Source organism: Rhinoderma darwinii, chromosome 13 (genome assembly GCF_050947455.1).
Source record: "Rhinoderma darwinii isolate aRhiDar2 chromosome 13, aRhiDar2.hap1, whole genome shotgun sequence".
Lineage (NCBI taxonomy): Eukaryota > Metazoa > Chordata > Amphibia > Anura > Rhinodermatidae > Rhinoderma > Rhinoderma darwinii.
Window position 1 is genome coordinate 53,343,754 of NC_134699.1, and position 23,760 is coordinate 53,367,513.

At 40.3% G+C, this 23,760-nt stretch overlaps 1 protein-coding gene across 2 annotated transcripts in view; it reads left to right on the plus strand.

The window, feature by feature from the left end:
- CA10 (carbonic anhydrase 10) overlaps positions 1–23,760 on the plus strand; it is a 179,601-nt gene that overhangs the window by 105,227 nt on the left and 50,614 nt on the right. For both annotated transcript variants that reach the window (XM_075845439.1, XM_075845440.1), the window contains one exon: positions 15,659–15,801. In XM_075845439.1, the coding sequence (XP_075701554.1) occupies positions 15,659–15,801 (143 nt within the window). The remainder of the gene's footprint in view (positions 1–15,658; positions 15,802–23,760) is intronic.

A 23,760-nucleotide genomic window follows, 5' to 3' on the forward strand; every position in this document is an offset into this window, starting at 1 on the left:
TATTTTTATATAAGGCTGGGCAATTCCTTTAGAATACCAGCTCTCTTTGCTTTGAGTATAAGCATTAAAGCAAAACCCAACTAAAACTGGACACACAGACATCTGGGATCTGGCAGCAGATTATTCCTCTCTGCCTGTTGAAATCGACATGAACTTGGCATAGCCAAGCTGGCATGTTTATGAGGCGTTCGTCTGACAGATATTTCATGTGTATAACCAGCCTAAAGAGGACGTGTCACCTCTCCTGACATGTCTATTTTAGTAAATACTTGTATTTCCCATGAAATAATTTTTTAACGTATTTTCTTAGGAGTATTCGTTGTGCCGTTACTCTTTTAATCCTCCTAGAAATTTATAGATAAATGGCAACATCCAGTTGTCAATTTATCAAAGCAGTGTGTGCCTACACAGTCTAAGGGCTCATTTACACGAGTGTGTTATACGTCCGTGCAACGCGTGTGATTTTCACGCGTGTTGTACTGACCTATGTTAGTCTATAGGGCCGTGCAGACAGTCCATGATTTTTGCGCAACGTGAGTTTGTTGCGTAAAACTCACGACATGTCCTATATTTCTGCGTTGTTCGCGCATCACGCACCCATTGAAGTCAATGGGTGCGTGAAAATCACGCATGCCACACGGAAGCACTTCCGTGGGACGAGCGTGATTCGCGCAACAGCAGTCAAACTATGAATGTAAACAGAAAAGCACCACGTGCTTTTCTGTTTACAAACATCCAAACGGAGTGTCATAATGATGGCGGCTGCGCGAAAATCACGCAGCCGCGCATCATACGGGGCTGACACACGGAGCTGTTAAGTGCCTTTTGCGCATGCAAAACGCCACGCTTTTTGCGTGCGCAAAACGCACACGTTCGTGTAAATGAGCCCTAAGACTGTGAGCACTGATTGGATATGGCAAGTCTCTGTAAGGACACACCCCTCTAACTGGTAACACCCAGTTGTTAATTTATTCATACATTTCTAGGAGGAATAACAGAGGAATGTCACAACATAGAGTTTTAAGAAAAGATGTTCCAGAATAATTTTTTCATGGGGAATGCAATTATTTCGTAAAATAGACATGTAAGAAGAGGTGACGGGTCCTCTTTAAATATACATGGCACTAGCTTTGGTCAGAACTAAGCATTCTGTGTAAAAAGTGGCTTACGTGGAATATAAAATACATTTGAAGCAGAATTTTAGAAGAAACATTTAGTAAGTGCCAAGGTTTGTTGAATAGGTCAATATTCCAGTCAATGATGTTGACTCTGTTATAGAGCAGATGATCATGGTCATTACTAGAGAGTTATAAACCACCCATATGGTAAAACGGTGGTCATTATAATAAAAGGTTATTACAATGCTTACATGACAGAACGGAAGCTACTGCTGCCGGAATCAAGCACTTATATTGTGATGACCTTTAAAGTAACACTATCACATTATTATTTTTTCTCAAAGAGGTTGAAAGAGCATTTTACCCAATAGTAAAGAGGTGTTACAAATCTATCCGTCCTGTACACTTGCCAAACTATATCTTCTAACTCGAGTTATACAAACAAGGAGCCGTAACGTCCGATCATCTGGAACACTTGGAATCTCTGGTATTCAATAGTTAAAATGATATAGAAAATTCTGACATTTCTGCTTGAAGAAACTGTAAGGTGCAATGAGAGCGGGTTAATTGCTCAGTATGAGATGATTTTTCAGTGTGTTCAAGTGGGCACCGCTTTTCTCACTTATAATGCTATTTATAGTATTTTCCGAACAGCCTAAAAAAAACAACTAATGTGATAATAACTTTCGTTACGATACAATTCATTTCCGTAGAATGGTATTTCACTAGAAAATTTAGATAATTAAAGAATAGTTTTTTTGCATATATAATGCTAACCAAGCAAGCAATATTCTAGCAGTATTATTTGTTTCTTCCAACCTCAGTAGCATTTATATATTTTTAACCCTTTTATTATGGGCAGCTGTGTCATGTATTCTCAGTCTGACCGCCAGAATAGACCATGCTCTCATGTGCAGACAGGAGCTGAGTCTCCCTGATATTCTTTGAACCACAGGATAACATCATCACCATTCAAATCCCTCCTGGCAACTCTGAGTCCCCTCCATCCACTCAGATCCACCCTCCTCGTTCCTCTGTATGTCCCTCCAAGCATATATTGCTGCTGAAGAAATCACTTCTCCCATATCTAAGGGGCTAGGAGTGCAGTGATATAATAGTTGAGTCTATACAATGATGAGCTGCAGAGTTATAAAACTCCTCTGACCCACACTAACTCTCTATACTATCTGTGATTGCTGTGTGCAGAGAGTCCAGTGTATTTCTGTGAGATGCTGATTCTCACTGTCTCCTGTCTAAAAACTGACATGGAGAAATATATCACTAGCAGGAGACAAGGAGATTAGTGTGAAGCTGCATCACAAACAGTAGGAATACACTGAGACTCTGCAGTGTGAGTGCAGAAGTTCTGTGTCCATGATCTATCAGTTGCTGCACTTAGATAGGACTAGGAGCAGAGCATGTGCAGTGTGATGAGACTCTGCCCCTCTGGAAAAGCCGGAAGCATCATCGGATATGTGGGCTGCATCAAAGGAACCATAACAGACGGAAAAAATGGACCAAGATGGCAGACAACCCATAAAGGGCACATGAACTAAAAAGGGATATACATGGCATACACAAGATCTTCTACATTACAGCCTATGCTGTACTATATAGGCCGAAATAACACACATACACAACACACATCATAATGATACCACAGATCCCCCATAACATAGGAGAAAACAAAGAAGCTCTACTGGTCTTTTTTTATTTCGGTTGGCAGAGCACTTGGCGCACAGGATCGCGCATCAGCCATCCCTGTGGAAGGAGGCAGCATATATCTTAATATTAATTGTATAGAGTTGTATGGAAGTGGCATTGTTATTTAGACAACGGTATGGAAGTGTTATTTGTCCAATATATGGCATAGTTATTTGGGCACCATATTTTCTGGCACTGTATGTTATTAGTACACTGTATGACAGTACAATATATTGGGTGTTAACAAAGGGTATCACAAAAGGCACCAGCCAACGTGAACCTTAAGGGCTCATTCAGATGAGCATAAAACTCGTCCGTGTGTTTTGCATGGAAATCACACTCAGCACACAGACCCATTGATTTCAATGGGGCCATTCACACATGCAGGAGAGTTTTCACGCTCCTACACGCCCATTAAAGTCAATGGGTGCTTGAAAACCACGGACAGCACACGGATGCACATCTGTGTGCTGTGCGTGATTTGCACATCAAATGTGCTTTGCAAGTGCGTAAAAAACACATGCCACTCACAGATGCAATAACGTAACGCACATGGACCAGATTTACGTGCGTTTCTTATGCGCGTAAATCTGTCACGCTTGTCTGAATGTAGCCTAATAGAGTACCTCTTGTCTGGCGTATTACCTTTTGGAAGCCTTACGCCAATTAGAACCCCAGAAAAAGCAGGTGGGAGTGCAGTTAATTCCAGGATCAAGGAAGATGATATGTATAAATGATTGAGTAGAACTGGTGATTACCAATGGTAATTTTCTTTCCCTGGCTTACAAAAAAGTTAAGCTGAAAAGTTAGGGAGTCAAAAATAAGTTATTTAACCCTTTCTGAGCTACTATTTTGTTAGCCTGAGTAAGAAAATTACCAGAGATGGACAAAAGTCATTACTGGCTCTACAGTGTGAAATCCTCGCCAAACGTGAGTGAGACATTGGGGTAAGCGAGAAATATGCTGAGGTTAACAGCAATAATATCGACATTTTCAGGTCCTTTATCGATTTAATTGTTAGCTTTAAGTAGAATTTTCTACAACTTCATATATAATAGCATGGGATACCAGTTTGATTCTAGCCATTGACCCATTTTCGAGCTCTCATTTCTTACTTTTGTTAGACTTTGCTGGCTTAACATATATTTTTGTCTACATTAAGACCATCCTCTGGGTTGAGGGGGACAGAGCAGAGGGGGCAGTGTGTGTGGATCCTTTGGTCAGCAGCAGCTACATTTTTCAGATATAAGATCATCCTTGTAAAATGGGCCATCAGGGATGCCCATACAGGAAGTACTACAATTGAGCCCTCTTAAGTTATCAGCATGGAGAAGGGGCTGTGGAAAAAGGGTGCTATGTGTACACAGCTTGGTCTTTGCACAGGTGCCTGTAAGATTTCTGCATTTTGCATAGATATAATCTTTACATTACTAAAAAAAAGTTGAGGAACGGAGACAAGACAAACTTTTTGATGATTTTTTATATTTTGGAAGTGCAGTTCAAGATCTGTTGCAGAACTTCTGAGAATAAAAACAGCAGTCTGGAAGACTAGGAGTGAATTACGCCAAAAAATATTTCACAAAAAGATGCTTTATTTGGCTTTTATTTCGCTACAAGTTGCAGGCAATCTTTTTGAAACTCTTGACCTTTAAAAACTTGTTATCTCTGCGATATGGGGCCATCACATTGTAATTTCGTTGGGAATGTCATTCTAATGTTCACATGACCTTACATGGGATGAAGCGTCTTCGGAAGTTTTTCTCAACACAAGGTCACGTTTGCCTAATCAAGAATGGCTAGAGCTGGAAAATGGGATGTTACTCACTAGACTTTATCTGCAACTGGATGTTTTGTAGAAATAATTGCATTTAGCATCACAGGATTAATAGTCCCATATCCCACTACTAAGTAATTAGTGTGATGATATAATCTAAGAATTCACGTCATTGTCTTTTCTGCCACTAATTTTGAAAAATATTACATCCCTGACGGCTTGCCTTTCGGGGGAGAGAAAAAAAAAATAAAAAAGAAGAAAAAAAAGAAGAAACTAGAGGAGGACGTTAAAATAAATAAATAAACTTATTTTAAACTACATAAAATGAATTGGAGCTGCTGTCAAGTGACTGCTGTTCCATTTTCTCTTTTAAACTATCATTCTTGCTTTTATGTTATAACTGTGATAGGTAAGTTCTATGTTTTATTCCCATTATAATATAAAAATAATATTATTCCCTTTTAAATTAGGATCTTATAGCAAGATAGTATTTATTGGATTAATACTGGAGTTGCCTGCAATCTTTGTGTCAGTGTTTTGATATGTAAGAGGATATATCCAGTAAGTAAAGATGTGAATATATAGGGTTCATATTAGTAAAAGCAAAGATCTATCAGGTTTACTTAGATTTGCCATTAGGTCTACCATCTGTTATGTTGTAAGTAACAGTAACTAGTGCAAAGAACAGACTGAAGGGCAGAAGAGACATTTGGTTGCAGGAAGCAACCAGTTCATTGAGAACAGCAGTCAGAAGTGACAAAGATAGCGAATACTACAGGGATGCTGAAGAGAGGACGAGTGTTGTCCTGCAAAACTATGCTAAATTTAATAATGAAGGAATAAAGCAAAAATACATAGTCCTCAACTGATTGTTATTTATGACTTATGGACCAGTATATATAAATTAGAGATAGATAGATAGATAGATAGATAGATAGATAGATAGATAGATAGATAGATAGATAGATAGATAGATAGATAGATAGATAGATAGATAGATAGATAGATAGATATACACTTCTGTATTCTAGAACTCAATGGCTGTTTTTCTATTCTTCAATTTCACCGAATGCAGCATTACTCATCTATGTTTAATTACGTCTAAATAATTCGTTATGATGTCCTTTCATATACAACCCTTTATTCATGAATATTTAATTATACTGACTTTTATGCCTGTCAGAGCTTTACATTATTGCTTTTCTGCTTTTTGTTTTGTTGTCACAATGTTAGATAGGTCTTGGTACTTTTAACGATTGGGAGTGCGAATCTACATAATATAATGTTTTTTCACACAACTTTGTGATTGTTTTTTATTAAAGAAAATTAACTTTTTCAGATAGAGCGGCTATGTATCCTGGATACATAAAAGCTGTATCATGCGCTCAATCCCGAATCCGTTAGATCTGCAGGACTGACGGCTGCAGTGTCAGCAGGTGCTGCGTGTCAGTCACATGCAGGATCCAACTGTTATCGATCACATCTACGTTCAAAACTTAGCTGTGATTGCTAACAGGCGGGTCCTGCATGTCAGAGACACGCAGGATCCGCTGTCACCGAAGCCGTTAGTCCCGCTGATCTGACGGATTCAGGTTTGAGTGCCAATCAAGGATACATAGGAAACATATGTCAAAAACTAAATGGTTTTTTTTCTAAAAACCAATTACAAAGTTGTTTAAAATAACAGATTACATTGTTTTATTTTTTTTTTCAAAAGTGTTTTCAACGGTGTACATAGCCTTTAACCTCTGCTCCTGGCACAGATGCCAAGCAATAAAACGAGCAGTCCCACACCACCCATAACACATCTAGTGGTCTAAAGTATCTGGTTACCACACCTCCCATTCTTTACTCTCCTTCCTGTTATTATTCCTCTGTTCTTGCCTCTTTATTAGTGCCCACTTTACTTTTCACGGTACATGTATACAGCCAAGTTCATTTTAGCCTAATGCATAAGGTTATTGAGTTCGAAACCAAAAAATAGTGTCTGCAGATATTAGACTGTATTACTTGCTGGAAAATGTTCAACTTCTGATTGCATCCTCAAAGCAGACTTTGTATAGGAAATGTGTATCCATTCAGTAATAGAGTCGGAGGAATGCGGAATCGACACAAATGTGATTGAAGCGCGTGTCTCTCTCTGTATTCCTTATATAATATTGCACTGATCTTTTGTCCTGTTTAGTATTAAACAACTAAGGCCCCATGCACACGACCGTAAAAACTCCCGTAATTACGGGCCCATAGACTTCTATTGGCCACGGGTACCTCCCCGTATGCTTACGGGAAGGTGCCCGTGCCGTTGAAAAAGATAGAACATGTCCTATTTCAGGCCGTAATTACGGCACGGGCAGCCCATAGAAGTCTATGGGGCTCCCGTAATTACGGGTGACTACGTGTGTACACCCGTAATTACGGGAGCGTTGTTAGGCAACGTCAATAAATAGTCACTGTCCAGGGTGCTGAAAGAGTTAAACGATCGGCAGTAACTGTTTCAGCACCCTGGGCAGTGGCTACCGATCACAATATAGATAAAGCTGTAAAAAAAAAAAAAAAAGACGTTCATACTTACCCAGAACTCTCTGCTTCTTCCTCCAGTCCGGCCTCCTGGCATGACGTTACAGCCCATGTGACCGCTGCAGCCAATCACAGGCCAATCACTGGCTGCAGCGGTCACATGGACTGCCGCCTCATCCAGGGAGGTCGGGCTGGATGTCGAGAGGGACGCGTCACCAAGACAACGGCCGGGTAAGTATGAATTTCTTTTACTTTTATTACGGAAAGTTGCTGTCCCTTCTCTCTATCCTGCACTGATAGAGAGAAGGGGCTGCCGATTAGTGCAGTGCAATTTTGCAGCCAAAAACATGCCCGTAAATACGGGTGGAATACGGGTGACACCGGACCCGTATTTACAGGCACGGGTCCGTAAATACTGGTGCAATACGGGTCGAATATGTGTGACCAAGGACCCGTATTTACGCCAGTATTTACGGGTGGACAAAAATACGGTCGTGTGCATGAGGCCTAAATCAATAAAAGTACACAGTTAATAAAGAAATAATGAACTTTGCTAAATTGCCGATAGGTTCTTATGAATAATTGGTGTCTGGACCCCGTACACCTCTCCTACCCAATCCACTATGTCTCTCCTGTTATATTTGTGTAATGTATAAAAAATTTCCTTTTGAAAAGCTAAAAGTTCAATGAATACATTTTAAATATAGAAAAATGTTTAGGGGTCAATTCATTCAATATATAGAATACAGCCTGTCTTAGGGTACGTTCACAGGCAGCAGATTCATTGCAGAAATTACAGCAACTCAAAAATCTATTTTATACATCTGAATAGAGCTGTAATGCAGCAGGTGTGTGTGAGTTTTACAAATTCCATTCAAATATATGGGAAAGACTGGGGTGTACGGAGAAATCAAAGAGCATTATATCAAAAGTCAGAAGGGAGCCCAATTCCATGATTCGGCCCTTTTCTGTTCCAGCATGACTGTGCCCCAGTGCACAAAGCAAGGACCATATAGACATGGTTGGGTTATTTTGGTGTGGAAGAACTTGACTGTCCCACACAAAGCCCTGACCTCAACCCCATCAAACATGATGAACTAGGACGGAGATTGGGTGCCTGGCCTCCTCCCCCAAAATCAGTGTCTGACCTCACAAATGTTCTTCTCGATGAATGGGCAAAAATTCCCACAGACAAACTCCAAAATCCTGTAGAAAGTCTTCCCAGAAGAGTGGAAGCTATTTACCTGCAATGGGGGGACCAATTCCTTATTAATGTCTATGGATTCAGAATGGGATGTCCTAAAAGCTCCTGCAGGTGTAATGTGTAGATGTCCAAATACTTTTGTCCCGATAGTGTATATTTACTTTATTATCAGTTCGTCTGAATTTGAATTACTTTAAATATAGTGATTAGTAAACTTATAGGATTTAACAGAACATGTTAAAATCCTATTTACATATAAGAGAAGTATAAAGGTAACAAAGTATATTTAAAAAAAAATATATATATATATATATATATATATATATATATATATTTTGACCAATGTTCCACAGTGTATAGACTATGAAACTGCCACACTTTGGATGTCCCTTTTTGACCCCCAGCAATTAACTGTAATTTATGTAGTAGCCTGGCAGTGTTCAGTGTAACTGCAGCGCTGCCAACAGGAAAATTAAGCATTACACAGTTCTCTTTTAATTCAATGGGCTGTGCGTGTAATGTATGGCCATGCTGGGCCCTGCAGATTTAGAGATGCTCATTGTAACCGTTCTCCACTTCGGCTAATAAAACAAGAATCCTGAATGGGGGATCATTATCAATTAACGCAGAATTTCTGAACAGGGTATTTGAAAATGGGTTTTCTAAATCAGGAAACTCCTTTAAATAAATCCATACACGATTATGGTGCTTTTAAAACGGTTGTCTGGTAATAAAAAAAAAAAGTCTGCAGACACAGCGCCAATCTTGTCAGCAGGCTGTATCTGGTATTGCAGCTCATGCTTATTGAAGTGAATGTCGCTAATCTTCAATAGCAGACAGAGTTTATGAACAAGTGCGGCACTTTCTTGAACAAAAAAAAGCTGATCCTTACTTAAAGGGGTTTAATATGATATGTCAGATAGATGCGGGTCCCACCTCTGGGGCCCGCACATGTCTATAGAACGGGGCCCCTAAACCCCTTTCTATATTTTTGTGCTCATGCTAGCTCCCCGGCACTTCCTGATTACATGTTCGGAAGTTACGGAAATAGCGTAACTCGCTGAGCTAGGCTGTTTCCGTAACTCCCATAGTAGTGAATGGCAGTTAGGGAAGCATCGTAGCATGCAAGCTACACTGTTTCTGTAACTACCATTCAGTTCTATGGGGCTTGCGAAAACAGCGTAGCTCGGCGAGCTACGCTGTTTTCTCCTTCATGGTCGGAAATCAGCCGGAACACAGAGAAGTAGAACGGGGATTAAGGGGCCCCGTTCTAGAGAGATGGGACCCGCATCTATCTGAGATTTATGACATATCCTGTGGATATGTCATAAATGTCTCTCATGGCGAAAACCCCTTTAAAATTTCAGACAACCCCTTTAAGGAAAAAATATGACACGAAAAATATACATTTTGAGCATTGGTTTGGAGTCTAGAACCAGTTTGGAAGTTTAGGAGTTCCACTCCATGGATTCAGCTTCAATAAAATCTCAATCAGAGAAGTCGGAATTTAATCTATTAGAATGAGCAAGAGAGTTGAAAATTCTTAAATGAATGTGTCGCCAATTGTTCTGCTAAGACAGATGAAAGCTGAAATGAACAGCTGCCCGACAGAGTAAAAAAATCCTTGTAATTCAAGATTAGATGAGAAATAGAGGTGAAGTAACTGACTTTATTCTGCACTTTAGTAACTAAACATGAAAAAGGAACATCTACCTCCACCATAGATTGATAAATTTACGTAATATACGCTAAAGCTGACCACAGCCATAAAATAAAAGTCAGCCATTGTTTGACCTAGAGTAATCAACCCCGATTCCGCCATTCCAAGACAAACCCAGATGTAATTTCAATGGCGCAGTAGATAAGTGGCTGACAGAAACATCTGTTACCACTTATCTATGGGCAGGGGTGGAGCCAGAGGCATAACGTGAAACCCCTGGGCCCCAATGCAAATTCTATAACAGGGCCCCACCTACCATAGATAATTTATTATACTAGTGTCTTCTTATGTGGCTGAGGGGCTTTTGGGCCCCCTTAGGCACCAGTTACTGGGTGCAACTGCTACCTCGGCACTCCCTATAGATACGCCCCTGGGTGGAGCTAAATTGGTTGCAGATGTAGCAGCTGCCTAATGTCTCCTCTGCCACATAAGAAGACCCCAGTATTAGAAATGGCACGTGGTAGGCCCTCTTACAGTTTTTGCATTAGGGCACAGGAGCTTTGCGTTACACCTCTCTGTTGGGAAAGAAAAGGAATAGACAGGAAAAATCTATTTTGGCAGATCTTGGCACCTCTCATGGCATCCATTGCGCTAATGTCTGGCATACCTCATAGATATATATAAATTGTCAGTAGGATTTATAGAAATCGTCAGCATCCAGTGCTGATTATATAACTAAAAAAATATTGGGCAACTCCAGGCATCTTTAGCTCATTGATCCAGGAGGATTATGTTATATTATAATATAATATATGAGGCGTACCCGTCATTCCAGAGGCAATTCATTCATACGTTAATAATTATTTATGCCACCTGTTTACACCATTTGTTTGACCACAAACATTTTTTTATGTCAAATTCTAAATTTACAATGGTGATGGTGATTACTTCTTTGGCCCCAATCTGTCTGGCCATGACGTATTTTGCTAGGAAGTTATTCCCATTGTAGCTAAAAAAGCATTCAAAAATTTCCCCTATAATGGGATCATGTAGTCTGATTAGCTATACTTCAAAGGGAGAATAAATTTAGTCAGCACCGCCAAAGATTGAGCTAATCCTGTAAGTAAAAAATTAGCATGGAATTTAGACCTGAAATTAAATGAAATTCTTAGTTCCTTCTGATCAAAATGTATATGACCACTTGACATTTTAGCTCGACCTTATTCCAGCGAGTTCCTAACATTGATTCTTTTGTGCTTTATTTTACATTTGGAAACATTAAATGTGTGTTTTGGTTTCAGAAAATAATGGTTATTCATTGTATTATGAAAAATTATGCAAGTTTCCAATATACTTTCTGTTTAAATTCCTCACGATTTTCAAACAACCAGAATATCTACTGATACACCTGAAATAGCCGAGTATCAGTAGAGGAATACCGGGCCAAAAAGTAGTCTTGTTCACAGCCGGTGGAAACTCTGGGTTGTCAAACTGAGAAGTGGAGCTGGACTCCCTGATTTTTCTCTGTACCCATCATATTTCCCGTCATGATTTGTCATAGAAGAAATCTGATCTTTCATATGGACTGGCCCAAATCGGCATGAGTTTCATATACTGTACTGTAATGGCATTATAAATGCTTGACATCATCCCTACCAAAGTGTTCCCAAAGTGTACTAGGTTTAAAATTGATGGTGACTGCAGTGAGTTGGTTGGAAACTGAGCCCTAAGACCATGTCAAAGCTGAAGTCATTAAAAGTCCTTGTGTGGTAACTCATATCTACCTTGAAGTTTGTCAAAAGTTAGCCAGGTCTCTTGTTCAACAAAATGTCCCAATTGTGTATCACCCAATGATTTCCAAAAATCACAGCCTTGGAGAGTTCACTCAGTGAAGGACTATTTCAGAGAGGCCGGTATGTTAAGGCTCCCTCCATAATATAAATCTCTTGAATAAAAAGTCCAGACCTGCTTGGACAATATTTGTAGACAGAGATCCAACCTCCAGGAATAACTGTAAGCTGAACCACCGCAGGAGCCTGTAGCATTTGCTCATCCCCCCGTGTATTCTGTAGAAGGGAACCAGACTCTGAAGTACTTAAGTTGGGAAGAGAAGTAATAATGAAAGAAGTTAAGGAGTGCAGGATTCAATATGTAAGTTGAGTTTAATCCATGTTCCAGACTATAGGAAGGACACCAAGGAAGGACACCAGAAGTCCACCCAGAGTGTGAGAAAATGATATAGATACCATGTTTGCTGTAGTACATATAGCAGCTTGGGAAGGATCAGCGTCTTTACCAGGTTGATATATATAGCCACTTGGCTTCGACCAGCATCTCCTCAGCAGAGCCCTCCACTTCCCGCGTTGACCGTTTCACGAAGGAGACAGAGAGCGCAGATAAATTCTAAGATATGTAAGAGAGGGGTTAACAGATAAGAATACCTCCGGCTGGTGGTTTAATCTGTCAGGAACTGTAATGGCCATGATCAGGAGCATCGGGGAGTGGTCAGGTATGCCTCTTGGCATTATTAATAATGTGCAATAAAGTGTAGCTAAGTCAGAATATGTAATTTTTCCGGGAAAGAGATCTGTGATTTGGAGAGTGGCAGGAATATGTTTTGTTCGTAGGATAGAGATTCTGCCATACATCTCTCCAATTCACCATATTTAGCCACTTACCCAGCACAGCACTCCACCTCTAGAATAAGGAGCTGTTCTCCTGGACAGCCATTCCAGAGTGAAATTTGGGACCATGTTGAAATCACCAGCACAGAGGATCAAGTGATCTGGATAGTCCAGCGCAAACAAGAAGGACTGTTTCAGTAGTCCCATATCAGCTCGGGGAAGCACATACAAACATAACAGTATAATCTTATAGCATCCAACCTGATCTCAGTCACAGAAAAGCACAATGTGTTATGAACCAGCACCACAACACCCCTCGAATATCTGGTGTAATAGGAGTCATGCATCCAGAAAAAACAGAGTTTCCTGAACTGTTCCAGATTGTTATGGAAGATGATGTGTTTTTTATGGACACAGGACATCCGGGGAGTGATTTTTGAACAACTAGGTTTCTTTAAAGCAGATTGATCATAAAGTTGCTGATTGACATAGAAAACTAATGGTACTGTATATGGGCTGCAATCATACGCGAGTCAGTCATGAGGCAGGTCGGATCCAGATTGACACCCAAAAACATAGTTAAAAGTGTTAAATATATCCGCAGTAATAAAACATAAAAAACATACCACAATGCATTATCAGTGCTGCTGATTAAAAAATTTTAGAGAACCATGGAGAGTTTATTGGAACCATAGTCCCAAATTCCCCCAAAAACCCAAATCCACTTCACACCTCAATGATGTAGGTTTTGAATCCCAAAGAGAATTTTGAGAGGCTAAGTAACTGTTGAGAAGTGCAGTGTCACCGCCTTCGCAATAGCCTGTTGTAGTAGTGTACTGTAGTGCACCTAAAAAATATGTTACCCCGTGAGACGCATAAGGTTGGAAGTAACCCATTCTTTTAGTACAAATTTTTTCTTTTTTATGTAATACTATTATAATGTAGGACAATGTTAGTTGCCATATTACATATATCCTGGTAGAAGGAAGTTTTCTGTAGAAAGGGCGTCTGCTGACTGGTCGAACTCACTTTGGCACTTTAATGTCAGCGATCCATTGCCAATGGAAATCAGATTCCAAGTGACAAAGTCTACAAACCGCACCAGAAGGGTTAAGATGAGCTATAAGCTGCTAGTTCATGGTTACTGGATATACGTTACAAGGACAACATGTAACAAAACCTTCAAATTTAAGGCTGAAAATTAAAATTTGTCCCATCATTGGTTCGTTTTGTTTTTTTTTTACATTTTATATTTTTAGTTTTTTTGGGTGTTTATTTATTTTTTATATATATATTTTTTTATTTATATATAAAATAATGGAAAAATGTAAAAATAATATAAAAACATATTTTTCACTGTTTACTGTTTATTTAATATATATATATTTTCTTGGGCCAATATATATTCTGTGTGCAATTAAACATTTGGCGCATTGGCTACATGTATGTATGGTGTACATATATAATTTAGAGTTATGTATATATATTTATATTCTTTATATTATATTAATAATCAGTGTACCATAAGTGCACCTCTCTCATTGTATTATTGTGTTTATTAATTTTATGTCTTGTACATGTATTTGTGTTGGTCTTAATAATGGTCTTATTATGATCATCATCAAATAACGGTCTTATGCATGGAATGTTTTTCTCCTCTGATACATTTTGTAGAGAATTGTGGCTGTACATTGTATGTTCCTAACGGGCCAACGCTGTTTATATAAGTTGCACCTTGAATCTATACTCACTATGTGGTCCCAGCATACATCTTTCCCGGCCTGTTTCCAGCGTTCAATATGGCCACCGGAGTGTCATACTCCGGCATCTACACTGCGCTCTTATTGTGTCCTTTTTACATCGATAATTGTCATAGGGTATACATCTTGCCCTGACTGGTACCAGTGTTAAAGATGGCCACCGGAGTGTGACACGTCATACTCCGGCGTCCACACTGCCATCTCATGGCACAGTTCCATCGTCGTGTGTGCGCATGCGCATTCACGCTCCGCGAGCACACATTGGGCGGACATCGGCGGTGTCTGACATCTGTTCATTACATTTAAGGTAATTACACATCGTGCGTCTATAATGATATACACACTCAGGACATCACCTGCATTTTATTGGTATTCATTTGCAGCAGTTTTCAACTATTGGCTCTGCCTCAATTAAACTCCTCCCACTCTTTGTATAAACTGAGCATCTATCACCTCTCCTGTCAGTACCCCTTGATAAAGCTACCGCGAAACGCGCGTCGGGGCTCATGGTGTGGTGTTCACCCTAAGGATTATTATGACTTATACTGGTTGGTACACTCTTTGGGACCGGGTTTGAATCTCGGTTACTCCCTTGCTATACTGTTCACACATATACCAGTGTGTCCTGTATGTTCCTTTCCTTGTATACTTGCTGTTCATCCATTGATTGTGTCATTGCATTGGCATGGCAACTTATATTACAGCAGTGGTTTCTGGATTTTTCCATTAATAGTATGCCTTTCTGAACTACCTTTTATATTTGGGTTTTTCTGAGTATATTCTATTGTGTCATAATCGGGTGTTCCCCACTTCTTTGTATTTTAACTGTGTGTCTCATTTTAGGTCTTGATGGCCAATATGTTTTTATGTATTTCAATAAAGTGATGTGATTTTTACAATGTACATATTTGTACTTGTTTCTATTTTTTCCTTTGTGGATGCATGATTCGTCCACATGTACATTTATAGGTATTCATTCTGTAGAAAGGGCGTCTGCTGACTGGTCGAACTCACTTTGGCACTTTAATGTCAGCGATCCATTGCCAATGGAAATCAGATTCCAAGTAACAAAGTCTACAAACCGCACCAGAAGGGTTAAGATGAACTATAAGCTGCTAGTTCATGGTTACTGGATATACGTTACAAGGACAACATGTAACAACAAAACCTTCAAATTTAAGGCTGAAAATTAAAATTTGTCCCATCATTGGTTCGTTTTTTTTTTACAAACAAATTCTTCTGTGCCCACAATTTAATAAATGTTTATATAATGATAATATATATTTTTTTGTTACAGTGCCTTCTTTCTGGGGATTGGTAAATTCAGCCTGGAATCTGTGTGCAGTTGGAAAGAGGCAGTCACCTGTCAACATAGAAACCAGCCATATGATATTTGATCCTTTCTTAACATCACTACGCATAAACACAGGTGGACGGAAGGTAAGAAATTTCGATTTTACTGTCAAGAGATATAGAAATATACATAATGTGATGGCCAGCTTCGGACTGGGGCTCCTTGGGCCCACCAGAGGAGATGATACTGCGGTCCCATCCTCTATCTATATAGAACATGTACATGTCGACTTTTAATTTCATCATAGTCCTTGTTTTTATTATTGTACATACAGGATATATCATCAATTTGTGAATCTTCCAATAAGAAATAGACCATAGTGGCAAGTGATTGGCTCCAAAAAGCTCCAAATGGAGTTGTCTGCTGCTGGACCCTTAAGGCCTGGGCCCACCGGGGGATCCTCTGGCTCTCTTTTGGGCCAGTCTGACCTTGGTTATGACTAATGCTGAAAACCCTGTACACATTTATCCAAATATTGGTAGAATGTGTTAGAACATCCAGAAAATCCAGAATTAAATTGTAAATCCAACTTTACTCATTATTTTATTTTTAAATGCAAAATTCTATGCTGATTAATTTCTTAATATATCGGAACAGGGTCGGTGCTTAGTTTTTCTGAAGCATAGTTTAACAATCTCCTAAATTCCCTTCACACAGTCTTAGAGTTAAATGCTAAAATTCTTGCTGCATCCAGCCATGACTATGGAAATCTTACTAGAGAAGGATTTATGAAGCCCCCACTGAACTCAATAATAAATCCAAATACAATAAGCTCCCCTACTTCCCCCAGTGATGACTATAGGGAGCAATAATTGTGTCCTGTGTGAAGGAAAACAGAGGATTTGGTGCTCTTGAACTTAAAAACAGAGCACCAATAATGATAAGCATATGTTATAAATTAGTCCCAAAAAATTATCTACTTAAAAAGGAAAAGTTTTTAAAGTTGGACACAAAAGTTGGGGGAGCTTGAGGCCTTGGTACTGTAGGAACATATTGATATAGTTGGCGTTGCTGAAACATGGCTGCACTCTTCACATAACTGGGATGTAAATCTTCAGGGTTTTACAATGTTTCTTGAAAATAAAGCAAATAGGAAAGGTTGTGGTGTATGTCTGTACGTGAGAAGTGATATGAAGGCGAGTGTGAAAGAGACATTAGAGAGTGAAGACTGTGAGGAAGTTGAAAACTTGTGGGTGAAATTACAAAAGGAGGTAGACACTGAAAAAAAATTCTTGGTGTAATCTATAGACCCCCCAATATAACTGAGGAAATGGAAGGTCAGTTATATAAACAAATGGAGTGGGTTGCACAGGGGGGTACTGTAGTGATAATGGGAGATTTTAATCACCCGGATATTGGTTGGGGTCGTGGTTCTGCTTCAACTGCAAAGGGGAGAAGTGGAAGACCCGAATAGAGGGGACGCTCTGTTGGATCTGGTAATTTCTAACAATGCAGAACTTGTTTGCAGGGCCAGCCCTAGGATAGATGGCGCCCTGTGCGAAATGATCTTTTAGCGCCCCACCCTATCATTAAAAAAAATGCCCCATAAAAAAATTATAATGCCCCCATACAGTATAATAATAATATTTAATAATATATTACAACCCCTTCAAGGACACAGTATTTTGTCCTCTAATTGTGCCCACAGTATTATGCCATCTATAGTACCCCTACACAGTATAATGTCCGCTTAGTGGCCCCCACACAGTATAGTGCCACCCTGTAGATTTTGCCATATAGCCTCCCTGTAGACAGTGCCATAATCCCGCACCTCCTTTTTGTAGATCGTTTCATATAGCCCCCCCACCTCCCCTTATAGACAGTGCCATACAGCCCCCCTCCTCCCCCTTGTAGACAGTTCCCCCAAACAAAACTGTACTCACCTAGGCCCCGTTCCCATGACGAACTGAGCTGCTCCACGGCGTGATCCTGTAGCCTGGTACAAACAACACGGTTTGAAAATTAGTCTTCATGTATTTCTGAGTCCACTGCAACCGTTTCTGCTTGTGAGCATTGTTTAGGGGTGGCCGAATAATAGCTTTATGCACACTTGCAAACCTCTGGAGGATCCTACACCTTGAGGTTCGCGGGACTCCAGAGGCACCAGCGGCTTCAAATACCTGTTTGCTGCTTTGCAATGGCATTTTAGCAGCTGCTCTCCTAATCCTATTAATTTGTCTGGCAGAAACCTTCCTCATTATGCCTTTATCTGAACGAATCCGTCTGTGCTAGAACGTCCTTCTTAAGTAGTTTTCCTTTGATTGGGCACACCTGGCAAGCTAATTATCACGGGTGTCTGAGATTAATTACAATGATCCAAAGAGCCCTAAGATATAATACCATACATGAGTTTAATTGAAAAACTAATAATGTTTATGACACTTAAATCCAATGTGCATAATAATTTGGAACACGGTGTATATATGTGTGTATATATATATATATATATATATATATATATATATATATATATATATATATATACACACATATATACACCGTGTTCCAAATACAACAGCTATAGCATTCTGCACTCATACCCACTATATATATACATATATATAGTGGGTGTGAGTGCAGAACGCTATAGCTGTTGTATTTATTTCACTCATAGTTTAAATACTGCAGATTTTACCAATGGATTTCGTTGTGGAAAATCCACATGATAGGGGCTTGTCCACACGTATTGGAATTGCTGCAGAAAATTTGTGCAGCAATGCCACAGAAACTAGCAGAAATTCCGCTGCGGAAAAACAGCACCATTTCCTGCAGAAAATGGTGTTGATTTTGCTGCGTTTTTCTCAATGCTGGAGATGGTGACAGTAGCAGCAGACTGGGTGAGATTTGAACAAACCTCATCCACACGCTGTGTAAATTATAAGCAGAAAAAAACGCTCACAAATTTACCTGCGGTATATTCCGCAGCATATAAATTGTATTTGTGTAAATGCTGCTTATTTGTTTCTGGTTCTCCCCTTTTAATTCAATGGGAGGTAAAACCCGCAATAAATAGCAGATGTTGTTTTATTGCGGCGGAAAATCAGCGATCTTATACTTAGCCAGAATTATGTTTCTTCGTCTGGGCCGGCCTCCTGGGATGACGTGTCATCCCATGTGACAGCTATAGCAGTCACATGGGATGAAACATCAACCCAGGGCTGCATGATGTAGGAGGGAAGCATCTCCATGGTAAGTATCCATTTTTTTTTTCTGCTCAGTTTTCCCCAGCGGTTATTCCTGGCCGAAAAACTGCACCACAATTTGGTGCGGTTTTTCAGCTTGAATTCCCTGCGGCGCACAGGGTGGATATGCTGTGTGCTTTTACAGAGCATATGTGTGAACATACCCGTACAGTAGCTGCTGTCTTACAATGATTCAGGTGCAAACCACGTCAATATGTACACCATTGAAAGGGATTTTTTATATATATATGTAAAAATGTCAGGGTATTTTGTGCTACTTTATAATTCTTTTTTATTAAAAAATCTTTTTACTTTTTGAGATAGAGCTGATTTGTATCCTGTATACAGAGCAGCTGTATCTTACGCTGAATCCTGAACACGTCAGGTCTGTAGGACTGACGGGTTCAGTGTCAGCGTGTCATGTGTGTCTCTGACACGCAGGATCCACCTGTAATACATCACATCTAAGTTAGATGTGATAGATTACAGGTGGATACAGTCGACTACTCTATTGATACCGCCCAAAAAACGGAAACCTTGCGAAACGGAGACAAAGTGAAAGCATTAGCAACGGAAGCGTTACATTTGAAATCAATGGTAATGCAAACGGAAATCTATGGTTTCCGTTCGTGAGTTCCCCTAACGGAAAGGTCTGACTGAACCCATGAACGGAAGCCCGACACAGGTGAGAACAAAGCCTAACTATTACTGTATGATCTGTACAGATGATGGAGGGTACTGTTTTTTGGGGTGTAAGCAGTATATGATTACCATTGTCCAGGTCTTACTGACTTTGCAAATGATCTCTGTAATGAAATGTATTTCTACTGAGCTTGGTGCGTGCGTGCGTGCGTGCGTGCGTGCGTGCGTGCGTAGGTTCAAAGCTGCTTGTGTGCTAGATGGTGGTCTCCTCACTTATATGAGCTTGTTGCTTGTGCTTGTTGATGTTTTACCAACAATTCTGGCAAACGGCTGATGCTCAACAGGGCAATGCATTTCTCCTTTAAAAGGATGCCTCGCCTTGTGAACCTGCACTGGTGAAAGACTTTCAAAACTGAGACACAAGGAGGAGATCCTGGGGATAGAACCAACATGTCCCTGACACTTTTAATTTATCAGCGGAGAACATTACCAGTGTGCTACCTCTGCTGTTGAGAGATGGCAACAAACTCTTCCAAAGATGAAATGTTCTTATTCCTGCTGGAAGTTATGATTTATTTTTGTCTTATGGGGACAATAAGAAAGCTAAGATTCCAATCAGAGCTGGTGGTGTGGTGGTTAAGTGGGGTCTAAACAGTGAGTGTCTTCTGTGCAGTCCTTTGTTCAAATCCTGATGTGAGAGTTGTCCAAAATGGTAATTTGCTGGGAGGAGTTTATAGTAGTGTGGAGGGGTTGCAATGAGATTGTTGCTGCATAAGAAAGTTAATTATGTAAAGAAAGTTACTTATGCAGCTGTCTCTTTTGAGACAGCTGTATTTAGATAGTAGATTATTACAGATTTCAGCAATATACTCATCACTCAAACAGGTATCAGAATCAATCCATCCATGGCACTTTGGGGAAGGGGGAGCTGCCCAAGGTCACCAGGAGGACAATATGGGGGTTAGAACCCACATTGTATAGAAGTGATTCCTGCGCTCAACTCAGATCACGCAAGCTGTGAGCTAGCTGCACGGCAGCCTTACAAGGATGCATTTTTCACATCTTTTAAAATTGGGTAATCAAACCTTCAAAATAAAAACTAGATCACATTGGGGATGGGGAGGGCAGTATGACAGCATTGTGGCTGGGGGCTTAAGTGCCTAGTCCTCGTTTGCTATGGAGTTAGCTCATGTTCCTAGGTTCAAAGCTGCTTGTGTGCTAGATGGTGGTCTCCTCACTTATATGAGTTTGTTGCTTGTGCTTGTTGATGTTTTACCAACAATTCTGGCAAACGGCTGATGCTCAACTTATGCAATGCATTTCTCCTTTAAAAGGATGCCTCGCCTTGTGAACCTGCACTGGTGAAAGACTTTCAAAACTGAGACACAAGGAGGAGATCCTGGGGATAGAACCAACATGTCCCTGACACTTTTAATTTATCAGCAGAGAACGTTACCAGTGTGCTACCTCTGCTGTTGAGAGACGGCAACAAACTCTTCCAAAGATGAAATGTTCTTATTCCTGCTGGAAGTTATGATTTATTTTTGTCTTATGGGGACAATAAGAAAGCTAAGATTCCAATCAGAGCTGGTGGTGTGGTGGTTAAGTGGGGTCTAAACAGTGAGTGTCTTCTGTGCAGTCCTTTGTTCAAATCCTGATGTGAGAGTTGTCCAAAATGGTAATTTGCTGGGAGGAGTTTATAGTAGTGTGGAGGGGTTGCAATGAGATTGTTGCTGCATAAGAAAGTTAATTATGAAAAGAAAGTTACTTATGCAGCTGTCTCTTTTGAGACAGCTGTATTTAGATAGTAGATTATTACAGATTTCAGCAATATACTCATCACTCAAACAGGTATCAGAATCAATCCATCCATGGCACTTTGGGGAAGGGGGAGGTGCCCAAGGTCACCAGGAGGACAATATGGGGGTTAGAACCCACATTGTATAGAAGTGATTCCTGCGCTCAACTCAGATCACGCAAGCTGTGAGCTAGCTGCACGGCAGCCTTACAAGGATGCATTTTTCACATCTTTTAAAATTGGGTAATCAAACCTTCAAAATAAAAACTAGATCACATTGGGGATGGGGAGGGCAGTATGACAGCATTGTGGCTGGGGGCTTAAGTGCCTAGTCCTCGTTTGCTATGGAGTTAGCTCATGTTCCTAGGTTCAAAGCTGCTTGTGTGCTAGATGGTGGTCTCCTCACTTATATGAGTTTGTTGCTTGTGCTTGTTGATGTTTTACCAACAATTCTGGCAAACGGCTGATGCTCAACAGGGCAATGCATTTCTCCTTTAAAAGGATGCCTCGCCTTGTGAACCTGCACTGGTGAAAGACTTTCAAAACTGAGACACAAGGAGGAGATCCTGGGGATAGAACCAACATGTCCCTGACACTTTTAATTTATCAGCAGAGAACGTTACCAGTGTGCTACCTCTGCTGTTGAGAGATGGCAACAAACTCTTCCAAAGATGAAATGTTCTTATTCCTGCTGGAAGTTATGATTTATTTTTGTCTTATGGGGACAATAAGAAAGCTAAGATTCCAATCAGAGCTGGTGGTGTGGTGGTTAAGTGGGGTCTAAACAGTGAGTGTCTTCTGTGCAGTCCTTTGTTCAAATCCTGATGTGAGAGTTGTCCAAAATGGTAATTTGCTGGGAGGAGTTTATAGTAGTGTGGAGGGGTTGCAATGAGATTGTTGCTGCATAAGAAAGTTAATGATGTAAAGAAAGTTACTTATGCAGCTGTCTCTTTTGAGACAGCTGTATTTAGATAGTAGATTATTACAGATTTCAGCAATATACTCATCACTCAAACAGGTATCAGAATCAATCCATCCATCCATGGCACTTTGGGGAAGGGGGAGCTGCCCAAGGTCACCAGGAGGACAATATGGGGGTTAGAACCCACATTGTATAGAAGTGATTCCTGCGCTCAACTCAGATCACGCAAGCTGTGAGCTAGCTGCACGGCAGCCTTACAAGGATGCATTTTTCACATCTTTTAAAATTGGGTAATCAAACCTTCAAAATAAAAACTAGATCACATTGGGGATGGGGAGGGCAGTATGACAGCATTGTGGCTGGGGGCTTAAGTGCCTAGTCCTCGTTTGCTATGGAGTTAGCTCATGTTCCTAGGTTCAAAGCTGCTTGTGTGGTAGATGGTGGTCTCCTCACTTATATGAGTTTGTTGCTTGTGCTTGTTGATGTTTTACCAACAATTCTGGCAAACGGCTGATGCTCAACAGGGCAATGCATTTCTCCTTTAAAAGGATGCCTCGCCTTGTGAACCTGCACTGGTGAAAGACTTTCAAAACTGAGACACAAGGAGGAGGTCCTGGGGATAGAACCAACATGTCCCTGACACTTTTAGTTTATCAGCAGAGAACATTACCAGTGTGCTACCTCTGCTGTTGAGAGCCAGCAACAAACTCTTCCAAAGATGACATGTTCTTATTCCTGCTGGAAGTAATGATTTCATTTGGTCTTATGGGGACAATAAGAAAGCTAAGATGCCAGTCTGAGCTGGTGGTGTGGTGATTAAGTGGTGTCTGAATGGTGAGTGTATTCTGTGCAGTGCTTGGTTCAAGTCCTGCTGTGTGGCTTGCCAAAATGGTAGTTTGCTGGGTGGAGGTGGTGCAATGAGATTGTTGCTGCGTAAGAAAGTTAATTATGTAAGGAAAGTTACTCATGCAGCTGTCTTTTTTGAGATAGCTGTATTTAGATAGTAGATTATTGCACATTTTAGCAATATACTCATTCAGGTATCAGAATCCATTCCTCCATAGGTGGCACTTTGGGAAAAGGGGAGCTGCCCAAGGAGGACAATATGGGGGTTAGAACCCACATTGTATAGAAGTGATTCCTGCATTCAACTTGGATTACACAAGCTGTGAGCTAGCTGCACAGCAGCTTTACAAGGATGTGTCTCTCACATCTTTTAAAAACTGGTAATCAAAGCTTCAACAAGAAAAACTTTATATCACAGTGGAGGGTGGGACAGCATGACAGCGTGGTGGCTTGGGGCTTAAGTGCCTAGGCCTGGTTTGCTATGTAGTTAGCCCATGTCCCTAGGTTCAGAACATCCTGCATGCTGCTTGTGTGTTAGATGGCGGTCTCCTCACTTATACGAGTTTGTTGCTTTTGCTTGGTGATATTTTACCAACAATTTTGGCAAGTGGCTGATTCTCAACAGTGTCATGCATTTCTTATTTAAAAGGATGCC